Below are 27,994 nucleotides of genomic sequence, written 5' to 3' on the forward strand. Positions count from 1 at the left end.
GTCTACTGACACTGCAAAGTACCATTTAGAGTAACTTCTAATCCATTTTTGCCAATGCTACTACAGAAATTCACCTAGATGATATGAATAGCAGTTGCATAATATTTCAAATAGTCAAATATTCTTTGTATATGATTTAATAAAATTTGTACTGATAAAATGATAAAAATATTGGCAGTATACAATACTGGCTTACAAGGATGAGTTTCTTTGTATTAAAGAAATATGCATATGAAATACTTATGCATTTTGAAACATACAACATACATGAATGTGACTTTATAATATTTCACGGTACAAATAAAAAGTTTCAAACTGCATAAAAATCAAAGTCAGCGACTCCCCCCCCAAATCAGCTGATTTTGAGGTTAGCATTCATACAAAGTGTCTGCTTACTTAGTTTTTGACTGAAAAACATATATTACTTTGGGTGCTGCATACCAAAATGTTCATGTTGGACCTTTGTTTAGGAAGAAATTTATTGAATCAGGTACAGCAAATGAAATATTCATGCATTAGAACAAAAAATGTATATCATTCCTAATGAGATGGCAGATGTTCACCAATAAATCTAATAAGTATTTACCAAAAACCAGCCTTTTAATTGTCTGCTGATGGAAGCAATTAATCTAAATGTAAATTGCATCCAATAATTGCAACTAAGTTTAATAAGGCAAAGGTATAACACACAAACAAAATTTGCACAACAAAGCCAAATATCACATATAGTATAATATGCAGTGCCATTACAATTACAGGCCAAAAAATTACATTGCTCTGTATGCAAGATTATTAGAACACACATATGAAAATTTCATAATTTTTGATACATTGCTTTTTATGTAATAAATACCACATGCCCTTATCATTATATTTTAAGGCCAGAACATGATCTTATCTATTACTTTATATGCATGACTATTAGTATATACACCTGTATACATGACCAGATAAATTCGCAAGTGGTCAGTATAATGCATAATATCGCATATAGAATCAGGAATCAGCATAACTGCATACTGCAGAGTCCTGATTCTAAAGACTGTACCTACAAGGGATTTTACTCGAGCTATAGTTTCTTACCATATTACAATATGACTAGGATATTCTTGTAGTACAACCACAAGTGAAGAACAATATACTATTTTCTACATATCTAAAAAATTCCAGATGCAAATATTAATCAAAAACGAACTCAAGCACATACACGTACCTGAAGGGCTTGATTTAGATACAGAACTAGTATCTGGTTCCGTAACAAGAACTTTAGAAATAGCAGGTGATGGAGATCTGGAGTCTACCAGATTTTCTTCTTCATCTGAAGCAGAGCTAGCAGATGTAACTTGATCGGATGGTTGGGAATGGCTTTTCTCAGGGTTCTGGCCACCATTTGATACAGTAGTTCTAGACCTTGTACTGCTACTTGGACTTTGGGATGAACGAGGTGATGGTGGCCGCACAGCAGGAGGGGGAGGAGGAAGAGCATTAGATACAGGTACTTGAACTTTTATTTTACATTTTCCACTGGAACCGACTGAGGGGGGTGGAAAAACCTTTCATTAATATAAGAACACAGTGTTTTATACTTTAAAACAAAGAAATTCACCTAACAATGATTATAGATGGAGATTTAAGGAGGAGAAAATAGTTGATTAAATTTCCTCCTAAGAATCATACACTAATAACAGAATGATATTTAAAATGTAAACTAAGCGTAAAATTTATGCTGTTGCATTCCAACAACTCACGTTTGATCCACCAAGTCATAAAAACACAGCAAGATGGTAAAGAAAACTAATGCTTACAGAAGCTTTTAAACTATTAGACTAAGTACAGCTACGAAGAATAAAAGATGGTTCAAGTATCACAAAGATTCTCTTCCAAACTCTTGAGTTCCAAAACATTAGTTATATGTAAGGAATACCAAGGGCAAGAATACTTGAAAACAAGGTGAAATTAATCACAGAGAAATAAAGACAGTATTAACCCTCTGACCAATATATACAGCACAGTATTTTTTGCAATGCATTTAAGAAAGTATATACACTTACGTGTTGAAAAATGCCCAAGAAATTAAAGTCAATATATTCAAAGCAATTAATGTTAGTATAAAGTACCAGGTCCATTTTAGTATTAAAATCAAATAAATAATAATTTCTCATGGGAAATTTGGCGTTTCTTTGCAACTCCTTGGCTGCCTGTAGAATTAAAACTACGGAGGGTTAACTCAAAATCTAATGCGCAAAAGATCTCAATCAAAAATTTTTTGTCAAAATCAAAAGATATCTGAATGGCATGTTTTAATTTTCATTTCCCTTTTGCATGAAAAGTGTTATGGACCTTCATTAGTCCGTCCACTAATGACGAAATTTACGTTCCATGATAAAGGTCTAACACTGGCTCCACAGAAACAAGAAGAAATTTATTCCCAGCTAGGTAATAAATGTATAGAATGGGGATGTTAAAATTTCAATTTTAGATGTTTAAGAAACAAATGGCTCTTGGCAAAAATATTATATTTTAAAACAACTTCAGAAAGTTCTGCAAATTGCTGATATCACATTGTTATTGTCAGTGTTATTTTTCTACAATATTTTTAGTATTACAGAACACCTCTATGATATTCATACATGGCTCTAGACTATTTTGCTGTCTTGTGGAAATGAGTGCCTTGCAATATGACTGTTGAATTATTTGGCAATATTCATTATGGGTATTTAATTATATTTTACTACTACACAAAAATATCGTCTCTATTTTGAGAGACAGCCAGAAAAGCATTCACATATTTTTAAATCTTTCAGCGACATGACCACTTAGTGCTCTTTTACTGCTCATGAGATCTGCTGCCATGTTGCACAGCTTATTTTGTTGTTTAAAATATTTTATGCTAGCCCTCAATGATCTTATCAGTGCTCTGATGAATGGAAGGTTATAGTAACTGAGAGTTAGGTGAGCAATTGAAAAAAATTAAACTAATAACTATATGCAGTGCAAACGCATACATGCATATACATACTTTAGAATTTTCCAGCTTCTGGAGAAAATGGATTTATGTCAGATCACCCTCAAAATCAGTAAGAATTTTATTTAAAATCTATGCCAATTTAAGTTTTGAATCCCCTCCAATTTTAAATTGTTCACAAGGGAATTTGAAGTTTTGCCAATGGGAGTGTAAATAACTTGACTAATTTGATACTATATGACTTAAGTGATTGGGTCAATTGTTGCAGGCTCCAGGACTTCTGATCGATCCTGTGCAGCATTTGCAATAAACAATAGCAATTTACTTTGGCTAACAAGATTGTGATGGTCACACCAGAATAAAATCAGATTTATTCTAGATGTTGAAGCAAACAAATAAAAAATAAAAATTTTTTAAAAATTACTGCTCACGATCAGCGAAAAAAATGGTACTGCAGAGTTTTATTTAGACGATTTATCAAATTGTCCTGACAGTTATTCAAAACAGGGAGAATCTGTAGCTGAGCGGCTGGTCAGACGCGTGTATGCTGTTGAACCGCTAGAAGAGGACATTTGTAAGTTTCACTCCATGTTATATTATAGGATGTTATGGTCTTTTAATGCTGCTTTCAGAGACCTGTAAAGTTGTTCTATTTTGCCACTGCAGTGTGAATGGTACGCTGTTGCATGATTAAGCTTGATAACACAGATTCTCGAGAAGTTCTCAAATATTCAGGAAGAAAATTATGCTCCACGGTCTGTTACTATTTTATAGGGCATTCCAAATCTTTTAATCTAATTGTAGAAAGCTTTGGCAATGGTTTCTACTAATATAATATTTAACTGAATTATTTCAACCCAATTTGTAAATCTATCTTGACTTGCATAGATAGATTTACAAACTGGGTTGAAATAATTCGGTTAAATATTATATTAGTAGAAACCATTGCCAAAGCTTTCTACAACAATTAGATTAAAAATTTCCATTTAATGGTGTTAATGGCCTTATTATGTCAATATGACTTCTTTGAAATATTTCAGCAGGATCTTGATATTTTCTGAAAATTGATTTTGTGTGACGAGAAACTTTGTTTTTCTGATAGGAAATACATGCACAAGCCCATTGTTGTACATCTTTTTTATGTTTGGTCAAATTAATTTTGAAGTCATAAGCTTTATGAATGATTTTATTTCTGGATGTAAAAAATCCGTGAAAGTGAATAAATATTTTCATTCAAGATTCCATTGGAATATATGGCTTAAGTAGTATGAACAAGAAATGGCAAATTCAATTTTTTATCTTTTATAAATAAACAAAATTTGTGACAATCCTTATGTTTGCAGGAGAGCTTGTTGCCAGATCTACTGCAACATCTAGTTTTCCCGATTTTCACTTATTTGTTTTTTTCCCACTGACATGGTGCTTGCCATTTATTTCCAAATTTAAAATGAAAATAACAATATTTTCCATTAGCAATTTGGAGTGTTCTAGATCAACCATGCGAACGTGAGTGAGGGGTATTATATTTCACTCTTGATCTGACATTTTTTTTTAATACTTAATTTTGCCATTTGTTGTTCCAAAAACAAACTTCTGTTCAACAGCTCATCATGTGTTGCTTTGCTGATTTGGACAGTTTCCTCTGAGGCTTTATGCACATCACATATTTCTGTATGTGGATTCTTACCATTGATTTTATCTGCCATTACAGCAAGTTTTGAAGTATTTTCATAACTAACAGTCAGTTTTTCATTGTTTCTAGTAGGTTTTTCAAGCCGCAAAGCTTTAGATAGATTTTCTGATGCGAGTTGTAGCGAGGGATATTAATTTTAGCAACAGTTGGTTTGGTTCCAAATTTCTTTATTCAGACATTTTCAGTACCTTTAAATAGATTCGAATGTCTATTTATAGCATCTGTAAATTTGTTGTCGCTATTGCTTTTGACAATGTCCCATATGTTTTTTTATATATTTAGGCTCTAAACTTGTGAAACTAAATAATTAAACTTAGTTTCTTCAGCTTTTATACCCAAAATCTTAAATTGTGCTTCAATTTGGGGGGGGGTTCATCAATCCAAAATGGAGGTGATACATAAGCTAAGCCTTCAGTTTCATCTGTTTTTGGCATCTTTTGTGATCAGCGGGTCACCAATTTTGTAGTCGCCAAGTAATGATGACACACAAAATATAAAACAATGTTGATACTAATGGAACAATTTTATTAAAGTAAATATTTACAATTATTTACTCTTTCTTATTTTAACACATTTTACATTTATCCACCAACTTATTTCTTATAAACAATGTCACTTTCAACCGCTTGAAATTAATATTACAATAATGATATTTTCGAGTTAGGTTAAATTTAAAAAAGTTTTTTTTAAATAAGCATAGATTTAAACTATTGTTTTTAATATTACTATTAGATAACATTATTAATATTTAACTATTTTTAGAATTAACACGTTTGTTTTACCACAAACACTTTGTTTATGGACATTTCCATATACCTATATTTACACCCATGAAATTGATCAGTATAGGAAATCACGCTTCCTTAAAATAACAATTTAATTGAAAAACACCTACTATCTTAAAACTATAACTACCAATAACTGTCAATTTGACAAATTGTAAATGTTTTTATCAGTATAAAAAATGTTATGGTAGTTTTAGTGTTAACAAACTTACCATATATTGTACCAGTGCCATCTTCATTGATACTAACCACTTTCTTGAAACATACAGTATCTCTTCTTGAATTACTCATGATGACTAAAGAAGCTATTTTGTCAGAATAAAGTGAAACTAGTACACTTCCCTCTAATTCCATAATATTGATAATGCTCATAATGTAAAACTTTCTTCTCGATTTTCTACTCGCATTAACTGAGACTTTTTTAAAAATATTTTGACACACTGACTGGAACTCAATGACTGCTGAATGTTCTTTAGTCTTGAGTCTAACATTTTATGTTTATGCTTTTAGGTACATACGATTTACAGATAATTACATGACATATACCTTGCTCTGGTGAAATGCAATACATTGATACTGGGTTTGAAGCTACCAAAAGATATCTCCGTTGAATTATGGTTTTTTTATTTAGTATTTACTAACTACTTTTATATTTGTCACTAGAAAAATTAATTTCATAAAAACCGGTTTATTATGATTAACTATGAAACTTGCTTAGACGGGTATCCGCAGAGGTAGGTACACATTTTACATCAAACAAAACTTTAAAATTAAAGGACTGAAGGGAAAATAAATTTGGATATGTATTTGTCTCACTACATACATAATTCAGCATAAATTAGAAAACTCTAAAAATAATTTTTTTGTAATTTTTCTCATGAAGTCCGAATTTTGTCAAAAACACAGGTTCCATAAATCTGGTGCTAATAATTCAAAGCTTTTAGTTCTAGATAGTCTTTGTCTTATTAACTAAAAATTAAATAAATGTTAGCCTTCTTCAGGCTGTTAAGAAGCATTTACAATCACAGTGTTTTAAATCTCTCCTTTGTTGCTAAGATTACACTGGGAAGTCCACTGGTACGGTAATAGTTAATAAAATGCCAGCACTGGGAAAAGACGTGACAGATGATTGTCATGCACAATTCCTGAACTCTTGAGATTTTCAGCTATAGTGTGGTATATGCAAGTTTTTTTTTGTGCTTTTTTTTAAAATGTAGGAGGATTACAAGCATAAGATTCAAAGACTGAAAAACAATGCCTTTAACAAAATGAATCACTTGTGATAGAAACAAACATCGTACATAGTAGTCAAGAACATTATCCTGATGTCATAGCACTCGGAGATCCATCAGGAAACACAATCAGATCAGTGAAAGCATCAAGACATTCCAATCTAAACGAATACATTACTTCCTCTGTATGTCGCGTTTGCTTACTAGAACTTTACTTCCACGAACGCCCTCTGGCGAAAGAGACTAAAAGTAGTCTGTTGAACGGCTGACGCGTCTAACAGATGTATAACGATAGACCGTCTCCGTATAAATTATGCTTGTAATCATTATAACTTGTAAATATTTTGTAGATACCTTTCATACGAATTAAAATTTCTTAAAAAGTTTATAGCTGTGTTGCGCAGTGAATCGAAGTTCATCATAGAGACAGATATCGACAAGAAGGAAAGAAGGCAGTTCAGGGCAGCCCTATTTAGAAGGTAAGTGAACTTTCACTTATCTATTTAATGATCAAAAAAGTTTAATAGTACAAAGTTGATAAAATTTTTTAACATGGCGCCCGAACAGGGACTGCGGTTTTCCTAACTATTGAATCTGTCTAAATTGATATCAGTTATATAGATAATACATAAGCATAAATAATTAGTGAATTGCTGATACTTGTTGAATTGTTGAATATTAAATAATGACGGAATTCATCGATACATTGAAAAGGAAACGCGGCCACATAAGGGCTGCCGTTACAAAATTAATTGGCTGAATTGAAACTGAATTACCAAAAACAGAAGTGAATGCAGAGGAACTAGAAATTTCTTTAGAACTCTTAAATGAAAAATCGAACGAGTTAAAACAAATAGATGCCGATATAGAAACATTAATAGACATAAATTATCTTGACCAGGAATTAAACGGTGTTGACGAATATCGTGAAAGAATAACTACATTTAAATACAAAGCTAACAAAAAATTGAAAGAAATTAATATAGAACAACAAAAATTTAATGTGTTACGAAGCACTGAACAGTTAAGTGAAAGTATTATAGAAAACGTTAAAATCGAAAGTCATAATGTGAAGCTTCCTAAACTTACGATTCTGAAGTTTTATGGCGAGAGCTGCGAATGGCTGACATTTTGGAACACTTTTTCATCAGCCATACATCAAAATAAAATGCTTGACGCTATAAGCAAATTTAATTATTTGAAATCCTTTTTGGGAGGTACTGCTTATAACACCATTGACGGTTTCGATTTAACCGAAGAAAATTACGAATCTTCAGTTAAACTCCTCACAGAACGATTTGGAAATAAAGATGTACTGATAAACGCCCATATAGATAAATTACTGAAAATAAGACCTCTAAAGGATTCTAATGACATTCAAAATTTCCGTAAGTTATTCAATTATATACAGAAACATATTCGATGTCTTGAATCATTAAATATGACCTCAGAAACATATGGAGCTTTATTAACGCCTATTTTGCTTAAAACATTGCCCCCAGATTTGGTTTTGGAGTATAATAAAACAGTTCGAAAATCAAATTACGATTTGAATCACCTAGTGGAATTTCTTTCTGAACAGTTAGTTGCGCGGGAACGTACATTCCAGATGGTCCAGCCAAAGGCGGCGCCGCAAAAGCATAACAAACTGAGTGAACCCAGACCTATTGCGAAACACACAGCTTCGGAGTTAACGAACGCAAGTTTGCGGGAGGGACAAACACCATGTGTTTTCTGCGACTCTTCTGATCACGAGTCTATAACGTGTAAACAAGCATCTTTATGGTCTACTGAGAAAAAAAGGGAGAAATGCAAAGCGAAAGGGATCTGTTATCGCTGTTTACGCCCACGGCATCTTAGTTTTATTTGCACGTCTAGAATAAGGTGTGAATTATGTAAACAACGACATGCCACTATAATGTGTTTTAAAACCGAAAACGGAGAAATTAAGGAAGAACAAATTGAAAATAAGGCCTTAACGAATAATTCATCCTATGAAAGTGTAATCTTGCAAACTTTAATTGCCAATGTTTACGGAGATGGTGAAAGCAATTTTACACGAATAATTCTGGATACCGGAAGTAGCAGATCATATATCAGCACATTTCTTGCGGAGAAATTAAAACTAAAATCTTTAGGTCAGGAAAGTGTGACTCATGGGCTTTTTGGAGGAATAGAAAAAAGGGAAAATCACAACAAGTATCTGATTAAGTTAAATAATCCAGAAACAGGATTCACATGCGAAATGGAAGTTTTGAGCCAAAAAACCATATGCTCACATATTCCAAAATTGGAGGATAGGGACTGCTTAAAGAAACTAAGAGGTTACAAAATTTTTCCCAGTGATGTAACTAATGAGAATTCTTGTTTATTTGAAAAACACCCTAACGAAATACACATGCTTGTAGGAGCAGATTATGCCGGAAAACTCTTTACAGGGGAAGTAAAACACGTAACGGAGAGTTCAGTAGCGATGAATACACACCTTGGTTGGACAATATTAGGGAGAACAAGGGTAAAGGGAAAAAATTTTAATGAAGTTCTTTTATCACTACACATTAGTGACAGAAAAATTTGTGACTTGTGGTCTCTTGATTCTATCGGAATAACTGAACCAGCTCTTTCGCAAACAAAACAAGAAATACAAAAGGCTACAGAAAATTATTTTATCCGTACTTTAGAAAGAGATGACGCTGGAAGATATCAGGTGTCACTTCCGTGGCTTCAAATTCATCCTGAGTTGCCAGATAATAGAATCCTTGCAGAAAAGCGTCTGAAGTCTTGCGTGAAAACCCTTCAGACAAAGAATTCCTTAGAAGCCTACGAAACTGTTTTAAAGGATTGGGTAGAAGAGGGAATAATTGAACCTATCGATATTTCGGAGGCAGAAAAGATCAAAGGGCATTATCTGCCACATAGAGCAGTGTTTCGGGAAAATTCGACTACCAAAATTCGACCAGTGTTCGACGCATCTGCAAAGGAGAAAAATTCAGTATCTCTGAACGACTGCCTGGAAAAGGGTCCTAATTATCTTGAATTGATCCCCAAAATTTTGATAAAATTTCGAGAGGGGAAATATGGAGTAATTTCGGATATAAAAAGAGCATTTCTTCAGATAGGTGTGAACCCAGCGGATCGAGATTTCCTCCGATTCCTATGGTGGGAGAAAGGACATCCTGAAAAACTGACTATATATCGGCACCGAAGGGTTGTATTCGGCGTAAACGCCAGCCCCTTTTTACTCGCTGCCACGATTAACTACCATTTGGAAAATGTACCAAAACATCATCAGGAAATAGCTTCAAAGCTAAAGAAAGCCATGTATGTGGATAACTGCGTAGCGAGCGTGGAATCAATTGAAGAATTAAACTCATTTATCAAAGGATCTAGAGAAATAATGGCTACTGCAAAATTTGACCTAAGAGGTTGGAAACATAATAGACTTAAAAATGAAACTTCAATTCTAAACCTTTCTGATGAAAATTATGAAGATGTTGTGTCAGTATTGGGATTGAAATGGGACTTGTTTGACGATACTTTGTCTTGTCACGTAAAATATGAAGAAAACCCTATATTGAGCAAAAGATCTGTTCTTTCCGAATTGAGTAAAATCTTTGACCCAATTGGGTTTACTAGTCCAGTTACTCTCATGCCTAAACTGATTCTGCAAGAGTGCTGGAAACAGAAAATTAACTGGGATACTAATCTGCCGAATGATCTAGCAAGGAAATTTTTCACATGGTCATCTCAGTTAAAATATTTGAAAGACATCAAAATTCCTAGATTGCTTCCCAAAATAGACGAAAGTACCACTCTGCATGTATTTTCGGACGCAAGCAAGGACGCGTATGCGACCTGCATTTTTCTTAGACACAGAGGTGAGAGTGGAGTCACTTGTCAATTGATACAATCTAACGCAAGAGTTGCTCCGCTAAAAGCACTCACCATACCTCGACTAGAGATACTCGCTTGCACTATTGGAGCCAGGCTCTCTCATACAATAAGAGAAGACTTGAAATTAAAAGAGGTTCCAGTTTTTTACTGGACGGATTCCACAAATGCTCTCTTTTGGATAAAACAGAAAGAAAATTGGTCCACTTTTATAGCCAATCGAGTAAATGAGATTCGAAAATTGAGTAACCCAGATCACTGGCATCACATTCCCGGAAAGTTTAATCCTTCGGATTTGCCATCACGCGGTTGCTCTGCAAAAGAATTGAGGAAATCCGAATGGTGGAAAGGACCAGATTGGATTTATCGACCTCCAGAAGAGTGGCCTATTGCAGATGGAGAACATCCTGACTTCGATATAGTAAATGGAGAGAGAAAACGAACTGTGGTTTCAGCCAGCAATAACACGAATACAGATAAATTTAAACTTTTTGACAATATTTCAAAATTCGAAAAGATCATAAAGGTCGTATCTTGGATCTTTAGATTCATTAAAAATGCTACAGCACCACCATCTGAAAGAACTCATGGGAGAATTTCAGTCGAAGAACTAAAAGGAGCTGAAACAGTGGTTTTCCGACTCATCCAACGAGAATCTTTCGAAGGATTGAAAGATAAAAGAATACGTGCTTTAGAACCTACCATGGACTCCAATGGCCTTATAAAAGTGAAAACACGTATCTTTCAGAGAGACGATGATGCTGACTTTCGTTACCCAGTTTTACTTCCCTCAGAACATCCATTAGTATTAAAACTGATCAAATCTGAACATGAAAGGCTAAGTCACGCTGGAGTACAATTCGTTATGTGCGCTTTGCGTGAAAAATATTGGATCATAAAGAGTAGGTTCGACTCTGATTCATATAAGATTCCTCAAGCGCCACTACCTGAAGACAGAATAAGAGATGCTTTAATTTTTGAGATTATTGGTGTTGATCTGACGGGTCCCTTAATTTTAAAAGGAGGCCAAAAAACATGGATCGTCATTTTTACTTGCGCAATATATAGAGCAGTTCACTTAGAGCTAGTCTCATCTCTATCAACCGAAAGTTTCCTGCACACGTTCAGGCGATTCATCGCTCGAAGGGGTAGACCTGTCACTGTATACTCTGACAATGGAACCAATTTTGTTGGATCAAATAATTTGTTTAAGACCATAGATTGGAATTCTATCTTAGAAAATGCAACAGTTAAGAAAATTGAATGGAAATTTATTCCCCCTTCCTCGCCATGGTGGGGAGGGTGGTGGGAAAGATTAATTGGAGTACTAAAGAGAATTCTTCGAAAGGTACTAGGAAAATCTTCTCTGAACTACGAAGAATTGTTGACAATCATTTGTGACTGCGAGAGCATTATGAACAACCGTCCTCTCACGTATTTGTCAGAAGACATAAAGGATTTAAGAGCTCTCACCCCAGCAATGTTTCTAACAGAAATTCCAGAGACTGGAGTTCCTGAATTAGATCTTTTGGATTCTAAATCCATCAATAAAAGATACCTTTACAGAGCCAAATTGAGAAAAGATTTACGAAAAAGATTTCGATCAGAATATTTAGGGCAACTAAAACAAAGCTCAAAATTCATCCGCGAACCATCTTCTGTGAAAGTTGGTGATCTTGTAATAGTGTCCAACAACGAAAAAAGGATAAACTGGCCCTTAGCTAGAATCGTGGAAATTTTTCCATCCCACGACGGACACATTAGATTAGTGAAACTGAAAACTGCACAAGGGGAGATTATAAGACCTACTAAGAACCTCATACCTCTTGAACTCAACTTTACACCTGAGTCAGATATGCAAGTGAGGTACAGAACTCGACGTATGACGAAATCTCAAAAGACTTGAACTACAGGTCAGTTGAGGTCCATCCTCTGTTGATACTGGACCTCAAGGTGGGAGTGTCGCGTTTGCTTACTAGAACTTTACTTCCACGAACGCCCTCTGGCGAAAAAGACTAAAAGTAGTCTGTTGAACGGCTGACGCGTCTAACAGATGTATAACAATAGACCGTCTCCATATAAATTATGCTTGTAATCATTATAACTTGTAAATATTGTGTAGATATCTTTCATACGAATTAAAATTTCTTAAAAAGTTTATAGCTGTGTTGCGCAGTGAATCGAAGTTCATCATAGAGACGGATATCGACAAGAAAGAAAGAAGGCAGTTCAGGGCAGCCCTATTTAGAAGGTAAGTGAACTTTCACTTATCTATTTAATGATCAAAAAATTTTAATAGTACAAAGTTGATAAAATTTTTTAACATCTGTAAGTTCCTGTTTCAAGAATTGCTTTCCCAATTCAAGCTGCAAATGAAAGTCATACTTCCATAGCAATGACCTGGCACAAAAGTGACTTCACCTTAAGGAGAGTTGCTTTCTTCAAGTAAGAAACTACCACAGGAAGCCTGGATATCAGTTCCTGTGACCATTTATTAAAAAAATAATGGAGTCTTTCCAGACACCTGCTGTCACTGATGGAAAAAAATGACATCATTTAAATATGTGTCACAGCAGCTTCCGATTTCAGAACATGGAGTGCTGGAATACTCTTAGCCATGTATCACATATAACAATTCAACCTCCTAATGAAGCCACCCTTGGGACCAGGAAAAATAATTTATTATATAAAGTGATCTAATATTCGGAGTTGCAAGAACAGACTTTTTCTAACACAAAAGAGCAAAATGTTTAAGTAAATAAAATAAAATCATTTAATATTAAAATATATCTTAAAGCAATTACATGAAGGAATAATATAATAAATACCATATCAATCTAAAGATACAAATTTTCAAGTTCTCCTGATGATATTTCTTCAACAGACATCATACATATTTTAACCATGCTGAAACTCTTAAAGCATTTTTTTCATTAGTGCTTTCTAGAAACACTTTCGTGTTATCTTTTTTGGAAGCTCTACCCTACCAACAGCAACTTGCTAATTCCTTTTTGGGATATTGATGAAGAATGGCAAATTCTGAAAATGATTTCTTACCATATGCTTGGAGAGGAGCAAGCGATGAGATTACAATAAGAGATGGTATGAAAGTTGGAAACTACCTCTTTAGGGAAATGATAGCTTGTACTAATTTGTCTTCTTGACTGAGAAATGCTGTGTTATAATTTTTTTCTATGAAGGGGGAATGCATTTGAACTGTGGAGAAAAATCTGGATGAAAAGAAGCATGTTTTGAATCTGAATAATTTTGTTCATATTGTACATATGAGTGATAAATGATAACCATGGTTTATAAAATCCATATATAAAACATGTTAAAAGCTGCAGCCATTTTAATAAAAAATAGCAAAAGGATTTTTAAAAAAAAATAATCGTTATGGATCAGTCAACTGACACATCAAAGTATAGAGAAAAAAATGTTTATGCCTTTCCTGTACACTGTGATGCATCAAATTTTGGTTGATCCAGATAGATAATAATTCTTCAGCTTCTTACATATGTGTGCACATACCAGTATAAACAAGCATACATACCTTTATTTCCTGGTAATTGCAAAGGATGACCACTAGCTTTACACCATCCCACAGGAAATATATCTCTAGAATCATATTTACACCAATAATCAAAAGCTCCTCGCCATCCATCAAATGTGATAAATATCATTTCCTCCTTAACAGTTCCAACAGTTGCAGGACATATTAAATGAGGGTTTTTTCTATCTAATGCTTCTAATTTTACACCAACTTCAAACTTATTGCATTCAGGTGTAGGTGGTTCCTGCAAAAGAAAACAATATACCTCAGTAAAACATATACCCAATAAAAGTAACAAGTTATACAGTGTTTCTAAATCACACTTTTTTTCTTTTAATAATTTCAGGATAATATCGCATAATTGTTAAATCTCAGAAAATTAGTTTTGCCAGAAACCAAGATTATTTAGTTGCCTACCATCAAATAAAGCATTTAAAATACCAAAAAAATCAAAAGTTTGAGTTAAACGGCCTACATTGTTCTGTGCCTTTCGTGTTAATGAAATTTCCACATTGGGCATCATTTGCATGTTTGTTCTTTGTCTGTTCAACAGTACACACAAATAAAAATTCTTCATAACCTTAGCACTGTCAACAACTTGAGGAATTTTATGGAGACAAATATCAAGGAAATGGATCAGGCTCTATGGCCGAAATTATCTTGCAGCCTCAGCATGACTGATTACATGTCTAGTAAAGATATAATCTCTGAATCCTTTAGGAGTTTCCTTCATTTATTTTAAAAGTAATACCCCTTTTTAATATTCTCATATTCTTCATGCAATGCCAGTAAAATAAAATTTTCTGAAGGAATGAGGTTCAGCTACTATGCTTAAGAACAAAACAGCACACGAGACTATCAATAGCTAAGCAAAATAAAGATGTTTCATTATAAATGACAGAGAATTAACAGGGCCAAATCAACAACAACAAACTATTTGTTGCATATTTATAAAGATTGAAATCTGTTAACATGGCCTGATAACTAGGTAGATCCAAGTATCTGGCTCGATATACTTCAAAAAGAAATAAAGAAAACCTTAATAATTTATTTTTCAATATAATTGTGTGTTTCAATACACTTTTCATATCATTTAGTGAGCAACTTTATGCCTCTGAAAGAGTGATCTGAAAGTTCATCCTCAAAATACTCCGTCAATCCAATGTACTCTTTCATCATCATTAAATCTCTTTTCAGAAAGGTTAAAATTTCAGTTTCGAGAACAGACAATTATCTGTTTTTGCTAAATCTGAGCTATAAGGAGGCTAGTCAGGATTCTAAAACTCACATTGTGAATTGTATTAACATGTTGCTGTTTTTTAACTGCTGGACAAAGTTAAGGACTCATGTTGTAGAGACTGTTCTTGTGAAGACATCCATGTAAAATGTAAAAAACAGTTGATTTAAACAGATACAATTTTGCTGCTATCTCCTTAACTTTTCAATCACTCAATATTTCCTACTAGACTTGAGAAATATTTTTTTATGTCAGTGCTTCTAATGCTGAATGTTTATGAGACTCATCATCTATGAATTTTCAGGGGATGCAAATTTGTTTTACCCATTCCTTAACTATAAAATATAAGGGAGATGAACATCCTTACACTAAATGCTCTTTTACTTCATTGAGATTAAGAACATTTTCAGTCAAATATTTTATCAGAACCATGTGTCAAGTACGGTGCTGTAGTAATAATTTTCACATGCAGGTTGTAGCTTTTTATCATTAAAAAAAAAAAAAAAAAAAAAAAAAAAAAAAAAAAAAAAAAAAAAAAAAAACTTTTTTTTCCCCTGTTAGTCTTGACATTTAAAACATTTTATAGACATGCCTGTCTGAAAATGATGAATTTTTAAAAAATTTCATTTTATCTTATGTAATTCTAAAAACAAAAAGTTTGACTAAGCATAAAATCTCAATTCCATAAAAAGGGTAAATTCTTATCTCTAACAAGTTTCACCAAAGGTGACTTTGAGCATGCCACTACTGTAGAGGGGGAGGGGAATAAATTAACAGAATTCTATTTCTCCTGCTGTTGCAATCAGTTGTCAAAGGGAACGGTGATCGTAAACATTCCGTGTGATTTGGTGATAAGCAGATTTTCTACAGTTGATTTTAAGCTAGGTTACTCACCCTCATTCCACAATCTAAAATTTAGAAGCGTTTATGAACTTTGAATGAGTACACAATGGCAAGCCGTGATTAGAAAAAATTAAGGAAAAGTGAGATTTTTTCAAGAAAAGTGGTCAGATCTTTACATTTTTGTTGTAACATAAGGGTAAGGCAGATTGCCTTATTTGCAACAACAGTGTAGCTGTGATGAAGAAACACAACATTAAGATACTAAGCACAGTGAGAAATATTCTGCATTGGAAGGTCTTTTCGAAGTGTAAGGTGAGTGAATTAAATCCAAAACTAAATTTTTAGCCGTCTTTCTTCTCCACTGCGAATAAAGAATTTGAAAACAGTGTTCATGTTATTATATGATAGCAGAAAAAACTGCTTAGCATGGAAACCCTTTGCTGATGGAAAATTAGTAAATGAATGTCTTAAGAGTGCATTTGTTGTGCTTTGTCCATCATAGGCTCAAGTCATATCGAATATCAGCTTGCCTGGTGTGACAGTAGCAAGACACATAGAGGATCTCACAAGACATATATTCAGTAAATTAAAATCTAAATGCAAAAAAATTGAGTTTGATTCTGCAGCAATGAATGACTCAACAGATGCAATAGATACTGCACAAAAGGCCATTTTTATTCGTGGCATTGATAGAGATTTTACAATTGTAGAGGAATTAGCCAGTGTTTCATTGCACTTAAAAGTACAATATGAGGAACAGATTTGTATTCAGAGTTTGACGCAAACTTTGGATAAATATGAGTTAGACTTCAGTAATATACTATAACCACGGATGGCGCTAAATTTGACTGGAGGCAAAATAGGAGTAACAACATTACACAAATCTCATGTGAAGGCAAGAGGATAATAATACTATGATGACTTGTTTTACTATTATTACTAAATACTACTACTGTATAATCCACCAAGAAAATTTGTGCAAGTTCTCAAATTTTGAACATCTGATGAATGTTATTGTAAAAGTGGTTTATTTCATTTGATCTAAAGAACACAATCACAGGCAATTTTAACAGTGAGTCTTGAGTGATTTGGATGCTGAATATGGTGGTGATGTGTATTACGCGGAAGTACATTGGTTGAGCTGAAGAAAGCTGCTTCAGCGCCTGTTTTCTTTGAAAAGCGAAGTTAAAAAATTCATGGAATTTAAAGGGAAATCTATTCACGAGTTCAGTGATGAGAAATGGTTGAGAGACTGCATTTCTTGTCGATATTACAGGTCATCTCAATGATTTGAACTGCCGCTTACTGCGAAGAGATCTACTTGTTCATTATCTTTATTCACTTTAAGAAAGTTTTTGAAACAAAATTAATCTTGTAGGAAAGTTAGTTGCTAAATAAGAATTCCACTCACTTTCCAAAATTGAGAGTGTGTGAAGAACTCTACAAGATTGAATTGAAATAATTATGTACAATACATTTAAAATTTGAAAGAGGAATTCAAAAGCAGATTTTCTGATTTTCATGAAAATGAAATTTTCATCAGAATGTTCTCGCCATTTTCAGTAGACATTAGAAGTGCTCCACCTGAACTTAAATTAGAATTTATAGATTTACAGTGTAACTCTGCAGTAAAATGTAAGTTTCGTGAAAATCCTACATTAATTGATTTTTATTCGAAGTATGTGACCAAAGACAAGCATCCAGGAATTCGTAAACATGCACTCCTCACGTCTTCTATCTTTGGCATTACCTACACATGTGAACAGTTTTTTCGTAAAATGAAAATCCTAAGATCAAAAACAAGAACATGCTTGACAGACAGACAGACATTTGAAGGAAACTATGAATTTCAGCAACACAGATTAAACTGGATACTGAAGCTTAAATCAAACAAAAACAGTGTCAAATTTCATATTAAAACTCAAGTAACTACCATCTCCCGCCAGTAATGCAAGTTTTTTTAAACTGTAAATGCATTTTATAACATCAATTCTGTAAAATCATCTTTATACTTTTTTCATAGTTAAAAAAAGTTGCAGAACATTTTACAATAACTCTTTGCTTAGAATCTTGCAAAATAAACCTTCCCTTTTTATACAAATGATAAACACAGAGCTCAAAGACAATGAATGGGATGTAGAATATTTAAATGCTGAGAAATGTGACCTATTCCATGGTAAGATGAGTTGGGATCCAAAATACAGGTGACATGAGAGAAAACAGCCATTGTCTAAGAATGGGTTTCAGTTCAAGGAGAAAGATTTTAGCTAGAAGAGACAAATATTGGAGGATGAACTGATCCTTCTGTATATCAAAAACAGATAACTGATGGCAGTGGGGTATAAAAATGAAACCCAGAAGCATTTTTTATGTCTTTTGTTACTGCAATAGAAAAATTCTTTTGTAATTATGGGCGATTAATGTGGTCAGTGAAGTCAGTGAACATGGCAGCTTGACTCGGGTTCGAATTAAAGCCATATCTGCATGAGAGTTTTCAGGACTTTCCACATGTTTAAAGGGATACAAGCTAGTTTTCCTTAAAACATCTACACAAAGACATCCCTGCCTATAGTCAGATAGCAATCAAGCTGCTTTGCTTGGTCAATTAACCTAATTTAAATAATGCTGGAAAAAAGAATGAATGTATGCAAAGCATTAGTCAATCAGCAGGGTTGCTGATCTTAAATCGGAATGAATGTGCTAGAGACCTGAAAAGATGAAATTGTTACTACCAGTTAATCCGTCTTAACATGTAGGGATGGAAGCTTTTCAGCAGAAGTGAAAATGGTTACTAGAGCTCCTGAATAATCTCATTTTATCTACACCCTACATATCTGCTATCAAAGTTTACACAAACTGTAGAAAGTTTTTTTTTTTTTTTTAAAAGAGAGAGACACACTACTTGGCTGACTGACAAAATTCATCTAACACTTTTCCTTCGAAAGCACGTTTTAGGATATATATTATATTTATATACAGCATTGTTCTAATATGTATTTTGACACAAAATCAGACCTTTCTATGAATGACATGCTCTTTTTTTAATATTTTGATGTTACACTTAGACCTACAAACAAAATTTTGTAAAATTTCGTGAAAAACTTACACTATAATTCCAGAACACTGTTTGGTGCACTTTTTTACCACTTATTGTCAAAAAGTACAAATAATTTGCTAGACAGACCTTCTCAGTTTATGTTAATCTTTTCACTTTTCCTTTCATTTTGCACAAGCATAAAAAATGCTTGTTTCTTCTTTCTTTAAAACATTTATACCCAATATTTAATTTTTTAAATCACAGCTGTTATTTTTAGATAATTTTTCTTTGTAAATTTGACTTCAGTTACTTGTGTTGTACAAAATACGTTTCTTCAAATAATTGTTTAAAAAATTTCTATTTATTCTTTTGAGCTATATACCTTAAGCATATTTATTCACACTAATTTTTTATATGATTTGCATTTTTTTCAAAAGAATACCTTTTTACCAAGCATTCATCTTGATGCTCTAGAAAATCGCTGAATGAGAAAATACTATAAAACATGGTGTCTTTCAATGGTCCATTCAGAAAAGACACGCAAATGAGAAGGATGCATAACGAGTATTTTAATTTAAAGTGATATGCATACACACAATTTTCTACTGCTTTACACAGTTTTATCATTATGATATGTGCGCAAAAGGATTTTCAAAACAGAGACCCAGCACCAACGCTGCTAACCTTGTTATACAAAAATTAATTAATGTAAATTATAACCTAGGCAACTGAACAAAATTTAGAAATGAAATCTAAACTAAAAAATGCATAAGAATGTGTACACAGCTTTTGGCTAAGGGTGACAGTTAAATTGTAACTATGTAAAAAACATAAAAGGAAGTTAATTAAAAAACTATAACAGTTTAGAACTGACTTTTAAATATTATATTTCAAGGAAAAAATGGAAGAGGAACCCTATGATATCTAGATGAGACCTAAACAACTGTACACATAAAAAAATACATTCTTACATAATGAATCGGCCAATAAACAATACTCAGAAAACATCCATATTTCAAACTAAATATATATTACATAATCATCTCATTAAAGTACATTAGGATTTTTTGTACAGCAGAAGAGATGAAAGATGAGCAATGCCCTCACTGGGACTCGAACCACGGACCTCTCGAATAAGTGCCGAGTGTGCTGCCTATTACACCAATTAATTTAATGCTTCATTGGCATGATTAACAGTGCATGACTAAAGTGCTAATCCTCAACATATGTCATTAAAGCTACAGAAGGTAAATGACATGATGAGGTATTAACCTGACAAGACACATAAATCTTTACAGTGCCATTTTAAAATAATATATAGATATACATACCATTATTACTTTAAAAGTAAATAAATTTATATGCAATTTAAAGTTCTTCACTTGAAATGAATACTATGAAAGAGTGAGAAACAAATTAGAAATTAAATTTTAAACTAAAAATTTGAGAAACAGATTTTTCATCTTCTTTGTTTTTGCAGCTATTCATTTCATATGTGTCCAACATATTCTATAAATAATTGACCTTGGCAATCAAAGTAGACCGAGGATTCATAAATTTAAAATTTCACAGCTGCACTTTACTTTTTACTTCTGAAGACAACATTTGTATCTAATTTTCATTTTCTCTCAAATTTTACTGAAAATAAATACTGCATTCATAAACAACTTTGCCTCTGCAGGTGTGGTAAAATAAAAAAACTCAACCAAGCACTTTTCAAAATACACTCCTATTAATCCAGGACAATCAGATTTTATCATGTATGAAGGGGTGCAAAGAATAACAGAGAACTTTTCAGATGAAAACTTACATTTGCTGTATCATTTTAATAGTGTGAGTTACATATAAATTCAAAACTTCATTATTGCCATCACTCACCTGCGACTGCACGACATGATTGCTGTTATCTCAATTATTCATTTAAAAGTCACTTAAAACATTACTTCCATTTACATCAAATTCATCTCTCAAATAATTTACTATTTTTTTGAAATTTGAAAAGGGGAAAAAATTCATTTGAGAAAATGCAATGATATATTAATCTGGAAATCCAAAAATGATCTAAAAGGAAATATGAATGTAGTTGGTGCTGTGGAATAATTCTCCCCCTACAGAAGCTTTGAAACTTACAAACATACAAAGCAAAGATTATGAACAGATATTACAAGAGCTCCCTCTGTCATGCAAGAGAAACTGTAGGCTCAGTATTTTTCAAAGGATGGCAAATTTAAATGTGGTTGAACAGAACACCATATAACAACTCCATAAAAAGGTACCCATGAGGTGTGTACCGTAAAAAAGAAAAGTGCACATTGTTACATAGCAATTTCATTTGTTAAAAATCTGATGATTATATGAAAAAAAGAAAATCTTCCACACATCGAATTTCCAGTACAGATTGCCAACTAAAACAACAATGAACAAATTGCAAGTTAAAAAACAGCATAACTGAATAATCAAGAATACTGCAAAAATACAATTATTTCATTTTTACCTTATAAATAATAAATGAAAAAAATTACTGCAGAAAACAATGCATATATATGCATGATAGATAAGGCACTCAAAAATAACACTGATTTACAGATGTATTTCTTTTACTCCTTTACATCCTAATTTTTAAATTTGAAAAGAAGTTTCTATCTAATGTAAAAGACATTTGTCACTTCATTTATTGCAAACAGATGCTTATTATAAAAATTCATAGCAAGAAAAATGTTGAAACTATGGAAAATTCTTGTAACTGACTATCCATCTGTCAAGACATTTCATTTATTACCAAAAATAGTGAAACATATATTACACATCTTGAAGTATTAATAGGATTAAGAAAATCCTTACCTTCATAAAAATTTTGCTAGGTGCAATATCTGCACCGTTTAATGTTTTCAATAAAAACATAGGCCATGATGAAGCATTCATGCGAAATCCAAGAGGTGGTTGCAGCATACCCCCAGTTTTTTCACAGTGGCCTATGGGATGGATTTCTGATGAATCAACAAGTCGCCAGAAATCATTCTTGTTATCACCTCCATCTAGCCGCAATCTCAGGAGAGGACCTTGTATCCCAACTACAGTAGCAATACACGTGGATGTTACATTTCGAGGGTCAAAAGCTTCCAGTTTCATTCCAATCTTGAAATCATTCTTAGGAGGCACAGGGTGCTTAAAATTAAAAAAAAAAAAAGTCTTTTAAAACTATATAATTGTACTACAATATTATAAAACAGTTTTCATCCAAGATAAATGCTTAAACTGCAATTAAAATGGCACAATCTCACGGGCAAATTTCAAATATTTTCCTCATATTACTCATTTAAATCATACCACTATAATATTGGAAATAATAAAAATATTTCAGGGAAAAAATGCACACCAAACCAACATATACACGTTATCAGAAACTATTTAATTTCATGAAAAATAAAAACATACATCAGCTTTCTTATACAAATAATGCTTGTCAGTCCATGGTGTATTTTACTTTTCCTTCAGTCACCTATTAACTAAGATTCTGAAAATGCATGCAGGTTTGTTTGATTAAAAAAAAAATTATTTTAAGTTACATTTTATACATATTCTTTTGTGAATCTCCCCAAAACAGTAATTTTTAAATATGAATTCAAACTCAGACTTGATATCATCATCCAGAGAATTAAAAAGTAGAGGAACCTCAACTGAGGTACAAAATAATTTTAATATAAATGACCTATTGTAGATTTAATTAGAAGGAAGGATAAATATTATGCAACTGAATCCAAAGAATTACTAATACTTAAAGATGGAATTAGGTGAATGTTACAACAGAAAAGAGATTCTTAACAATTTCAAAACTAAACCTGTCTTCTATATTTATTGGACATATATGTCAATGTATAATTCTTAACAGAAGGGAACATACAAGGCATTTAAAATGATTGTAGAACTATGCATTACTTGAAAAATTGATGTCAGACATGGGACTTTTACTTAAAGATAAAATGAAATAAGGTAGACGTTTCAGATTCTAACACTGCTAGTAATGTCACAGCCTTTAGTAAAAAAATTTATGAAACTTGCATTTCTTTTACAGGCCCTTTAAGAGAAAAGTTCAAATTAATAAGTTGATTCTCCTAAAAAATCTTTTGAGATGGGAAGCTCTGAGACATGCAAAATTGGCACTAAAAGAAACTCTTAGAATTATACTAATTAATCTAAGGAAAAGAATGTCAACATAAGGAACTGTACAAAGCGGAATTTTATTAAACACAATATTTCAAATTTCAGCTTTTCTACAAATGGTAAATTCAAACAACTTTTTCCAACTTAATAGTTTTTAAACCTTTAGATTACGATAGACAAGCAGAATAAATGACCACAGTGAAAGTAGCATGCAGTACTATGGCAATGATTTTCCCCTACATTTTTCTGGATAAAAGGTTAGGGCAAACCTGATCCCTGATGACACTAGAGACTTAACCCTCCACACATTATGCTTTTGACCTTGAAATTCAAAAGTTCCCCAAAATATCACAAATGGTACTTCTTTAATTATAAATTCAAAATAACAGTTCTCATTTAATCTACTATTCAAGAGCTGGCAGAAAAGTTTCTAATGAATTGGATAGTCATCTCCCATATGGAATCCTTAGAGGTTAAATAATTTTCTATTTTAAAAAGCCAATGCAGATTATTTATTATTCCTTACATTTTCTTTTACTTTGTAAAGTATATGCATTTCTTTCAAGAAAAGTAAAGTTGCAAAGAATGCTACTGCAAACATAAATGATTTCTCAACAGAAGGTAGTATTAAGTATGAAAAATATTACACTTTTAAAGTACCTTATGTAACATTTCACATTTCAACCAACGTAAGGAAAAAAAAAAAAAAAAATAGAATTTTTCTTTACTAATAAGTAGGTGTTTTGTTGTTTGGAGTCTTTTTATATGGGATCAGGCTTTGTTTTTTTTCTTTAATAAGAAAACTGAAAGCTCTGGAGCTGATTTTGAAGGAAATCTCACGATCATCTGGAAAAGATGGTTTTTAAATACTTTTCATAAGAATTCCCAGTCTTCGAACACATCAAACACATCATACATTTTAATAAATAAATCATAAGAAAATAAAGAATTTTAAGTAGATAAAATTAGAAAAGCATCAATAAAATATTGTTTAAAAATATTACATATGAAACATTCATTCTCTACCAGTAATTGAAACTTCATCGGAAAGAATAGATGGTTATATGATTGATATTCTAGATAAAGCTAGATCATGCAAGTTTTGACAATTAATGAACAATTTAATTAAATATTAACTGTAATTATGTTGTTTTAGATGCAATGTAGTAAGAAAACCGCAGCACAAAACAGTATTAACGAAAGCTCTATATAGATTTGCAGACATAAATGAGCATCAAATCAAAATAATAGAAGAAGGAAAGAAAAGAAATGCAGGAGAAACTGACCCAATACAAATAAAATTAAAGAAGTACACATTCAAAAACAAGAGATAAAATTTTATTCTAAATGTGGAACAGCTCATAGATAATATTGAAAGTAAAAATGAAAGAATATGTTATAAGGGTAAAAAAAGGCAAAATGATTTTGTGAATCGGTGTAAAAGCTAAAAAATTCATAATAGAAATCAAATTTGGGGACTTTGTAGTAGCAGCATTGCTTGATACAGGTGCTAATTTAAGCTTGATACAGCCAGACACATTTCAGGTAATAAAAAATTATACAAAGATTCATTACTTAAGCAGATCTGTAAGAATACATATGCTAAATAATGCTACTATCCCATATTTATCTGCTGTAAACTTAAAATTTCATTTAGGAAATAAATGGCTTGCCAACCAATTTTTTGTTACATAACATAATTGGAATACAAGTTATCAAATGATTTTGGTGTATGATTTCATTCAGAAAAATAAGATCCTTATGGATGCAAATAAAAATCAGTTAATTATTGATAACACCTATTTTGATCTCCTAGACAAAAGGTAAACAAGAATAGTCAACCAGATGAGTCAGGTATTGTAGTAGTATTAAATACCAAAATTTTTCCAAACAAACTGCAGAGACAGTAAAATTCAGCATTCCAGCTAATATGCAGGAAGAACAGCAAATAATGTTTTCACCAGATAGACGAAAAATGGGCAAAATAGGTATGACTGACTCAATTCATGAGATAAGTGAGAGGCAATATATATTTTCACCATAATTGAAGAAAATTCAAATTCAAAAATTTTAAGAAAAGGTGAAAAGATTGGTAAGGTATATAAAGTAGAAGAAAAACAATTTGAAAAGCCTAGAGAGCAACAAAATTTACAAATTAATCATATAACTTTGAAAGAAATTAAAAAGTTAAGAAAGGAGGAATTAAGCCCAGATATTTTGACTTAGGTCATTTAGAAGTAGCAGAAAAAAGTAAAATGACTGAAACGTTCATGAAAAAATCAGCTGTGTTTTCAAAGTCATATACTTTGGGTGAGACAGATGCTGTAGTGCCACAATTTAATTTGTTACATAACTTTCCAATTTAGACTAGACCATACACTATTCCTTGCATTGCTAAAAAATATGCGCAAGAGGTATTAGCCAAATTGTTAGAAGCAGGTATTATTGAGCCATCAACATCGAGTTATAGCTTTCCAGTAATTTTTGTCAAAAAGAAATCACCACCTAATGCTGATCCCAGTAAATTAAAGTTTAGAATGGCAGTAGATTATAGATTGCTAAATTGCATAACTGAATCATATCAAATATGCTTACCTAAGATTTCAGACATTTTGCATAATATAGCAGGTAAAAGTTATTATTGTGTACTAGATCTTAAAACGGCATTTTTTTTCAGATAAAATTAGATCAGAAAGATAAAGAAAAACTAGCATTTTGCACAGAACTTGGCAATTTTCAACTAACTTGGTTACCCTTTGGTGCAAAGAATTCGTCTGCTTATTTCCATACTCTAATATCAAAGTGTTTAGGTTAATTGCAGGGTCCAAATTTACAATATTTTTTAGAAGACATAACTGTAGCAGCTAACAGTATAAATGAGCTAGTAATTATTTTACAAAAGGTGTTTGATAAGAAAAAGAAATTAATTAAACTTTAGACCCAGCCAAATTGCAGTTATGTAAACAAGAAATTACCTAGAATTTTCTGTTAATAAGAATGGTTTTGCTCCTTCAAAGGAAAATATTCAGAAAGTAGTTAAATTTCCTAGGCCAAGAAATTTAAAAGAGGTTCAAACGTTCATAGGTATGGTAAATTATTTTCGACACCTAATTTTTAATTATGTAGAAATTGTAAAGCCAATACTGAACTTAATGAGAAAGAATATACCATTTGTGTGGGATGACAGGTGCCAAAATGCTTTAGAGAAAATACAAGAATTTTAGAAAAACCAGCAATAAAAAATATAGACAATGATAAACCTTTGTATTTACTAACTGATGCTTCGAGATCAGCCATTTGTGACATATTAATGCAAAAGAATGATGATAAGTTTTCCCCAGTACAATTTTACTCAAAAATTTTAACACCTGCTGAGGCTAAATATTCTTCAATTAGGAGAGAACTTTATGCAATCTTCAGATCAGTAAAACAATTTCACGAACATCTCTATGGAAAAAAAATTGTAATATTAACGGATGCTAAACCTCTGACTTTTCATATCGATCTTGACAAGCAGCCAGATATTGTAGCACTCTGGTTGTTATACCTACAGGAATTTCAATACACGATGGAGCACATTCCGGGTTTCAAAAACCCAGCAGATTACTTGTCAAGATGATGTAGTAGTAAACAACGTAAATATATTTAGCACTAATGATAATTTGTCTATTCAAAACATAATTAGTAAACCGCATACATAAAAACAATTATAAAAAAATTGCAGGACTACCACAAAGATAGTGTAGAACAATATTTTATAGATAGTCATACAGATGTATTAATGATAAAATTAAAACCTGTAAATGCTAGAAGGAAATACACAAGTATCCAGAATAAAATCCTAATACCTAAGGCACTAGTAAAAGATGTATTACAGACAGTCCATGCACCTCACTTTGGTATTCAAGACATACGAGTTTGTGAAAGTAAAATACTATTGGAGACGTATGTACAGCGATACCAAAAGTTTTGTAGAAAGATGTACAGATTGCTTACAAAATAAGTCTAGACCACACAACACTCTGCCACGTCTAATTCCCAAGACAGATCTTGCTCCTGGAGAGATGATAGCCATAGATATAGTTGGTAAACTACCAAGATCCATAGATAATAAGTTTTATGTACTCACTATCGTTGATCATTATCCAGATATTTGGAAACAGTTCCATTAAACAACTGCACTTCTCAGTCCATTATAAAATCTTTAAATGATTATTTTGCCAGACTTGGCATTCCTAAAATTCTTTTGTCAGACAACAGTTCTTATATTCGTTCCACAGATCACTTATAATAGAGCACAGTAAAAGTTCTATTTATTATCCACAGTCAAATGGGTTGAGTGAAAGAGTACACAGGGTGATGAAGGAATATATTGCAGCAATATCAAACAAAATATTTAAATGGCCACAAAAATACTGATATTTAAATTGTATTACAATAATGCTAAACATTCTGTAACTCAATTTTCACCAGCAGAACTATTTTTTGGTAGAACGTTAAATACTCCCATGAATAGCAATGACTCTCTTTAACTAGCAGATTGCCAGGAATATTCCAAAAGATAAAAGTAACAATTAAGTAGAGATAAAGAACAAGT

General features: G+C 32.3%; 1 protein-coding gene across 7 annotated transcripts in view; it reads right to left on the bottom strand.

Moving 5' to 3' along the window:
- Positions 1-27,994, bottom strand: part of Scm (Polycomb protein Scm) — a 156,622-nt gene that overhangs the window by 45,866 nt on the left and 82,762 nt on the right. For all 7 annotated transcript variants that reach the window (XM_035354956.2, XM_035354955.2, XM_035354954.2 and 4 more), the window contains 3 exons: positions 22,078-22,401; positions 14,120-14,363; positions 1,214-1,534 (listed from right to left, as the gene is read on the bottom strand). In XM_035354956.2, the coding sequence (XP_035210847.1) occupies positions 1,214-1,534; positions 14,120-14,363; positions 22,078-22,401 (889 nt within the window). The remainder of the gene's footprint in view (positions 1-1,213; positions 1,535-14,119; positions 14,364-22,077; positions 22,402-27,994) is intronic.

Source organism: Stegodyphus dumicola, chromosome X2 (assembly GCF_044657685.1).
Source record: "Stegodyphus dumicola isolate Sdum_Otavi_A_Nest chromosome X2, ASM4465768v1".
Taxonomy (NCBI): Eukaryota; Metazoa; Arthropoda; class Arachnida; order Araneae; family Eresidae; genus Stegodyphus; species Stegodyphus dumicola.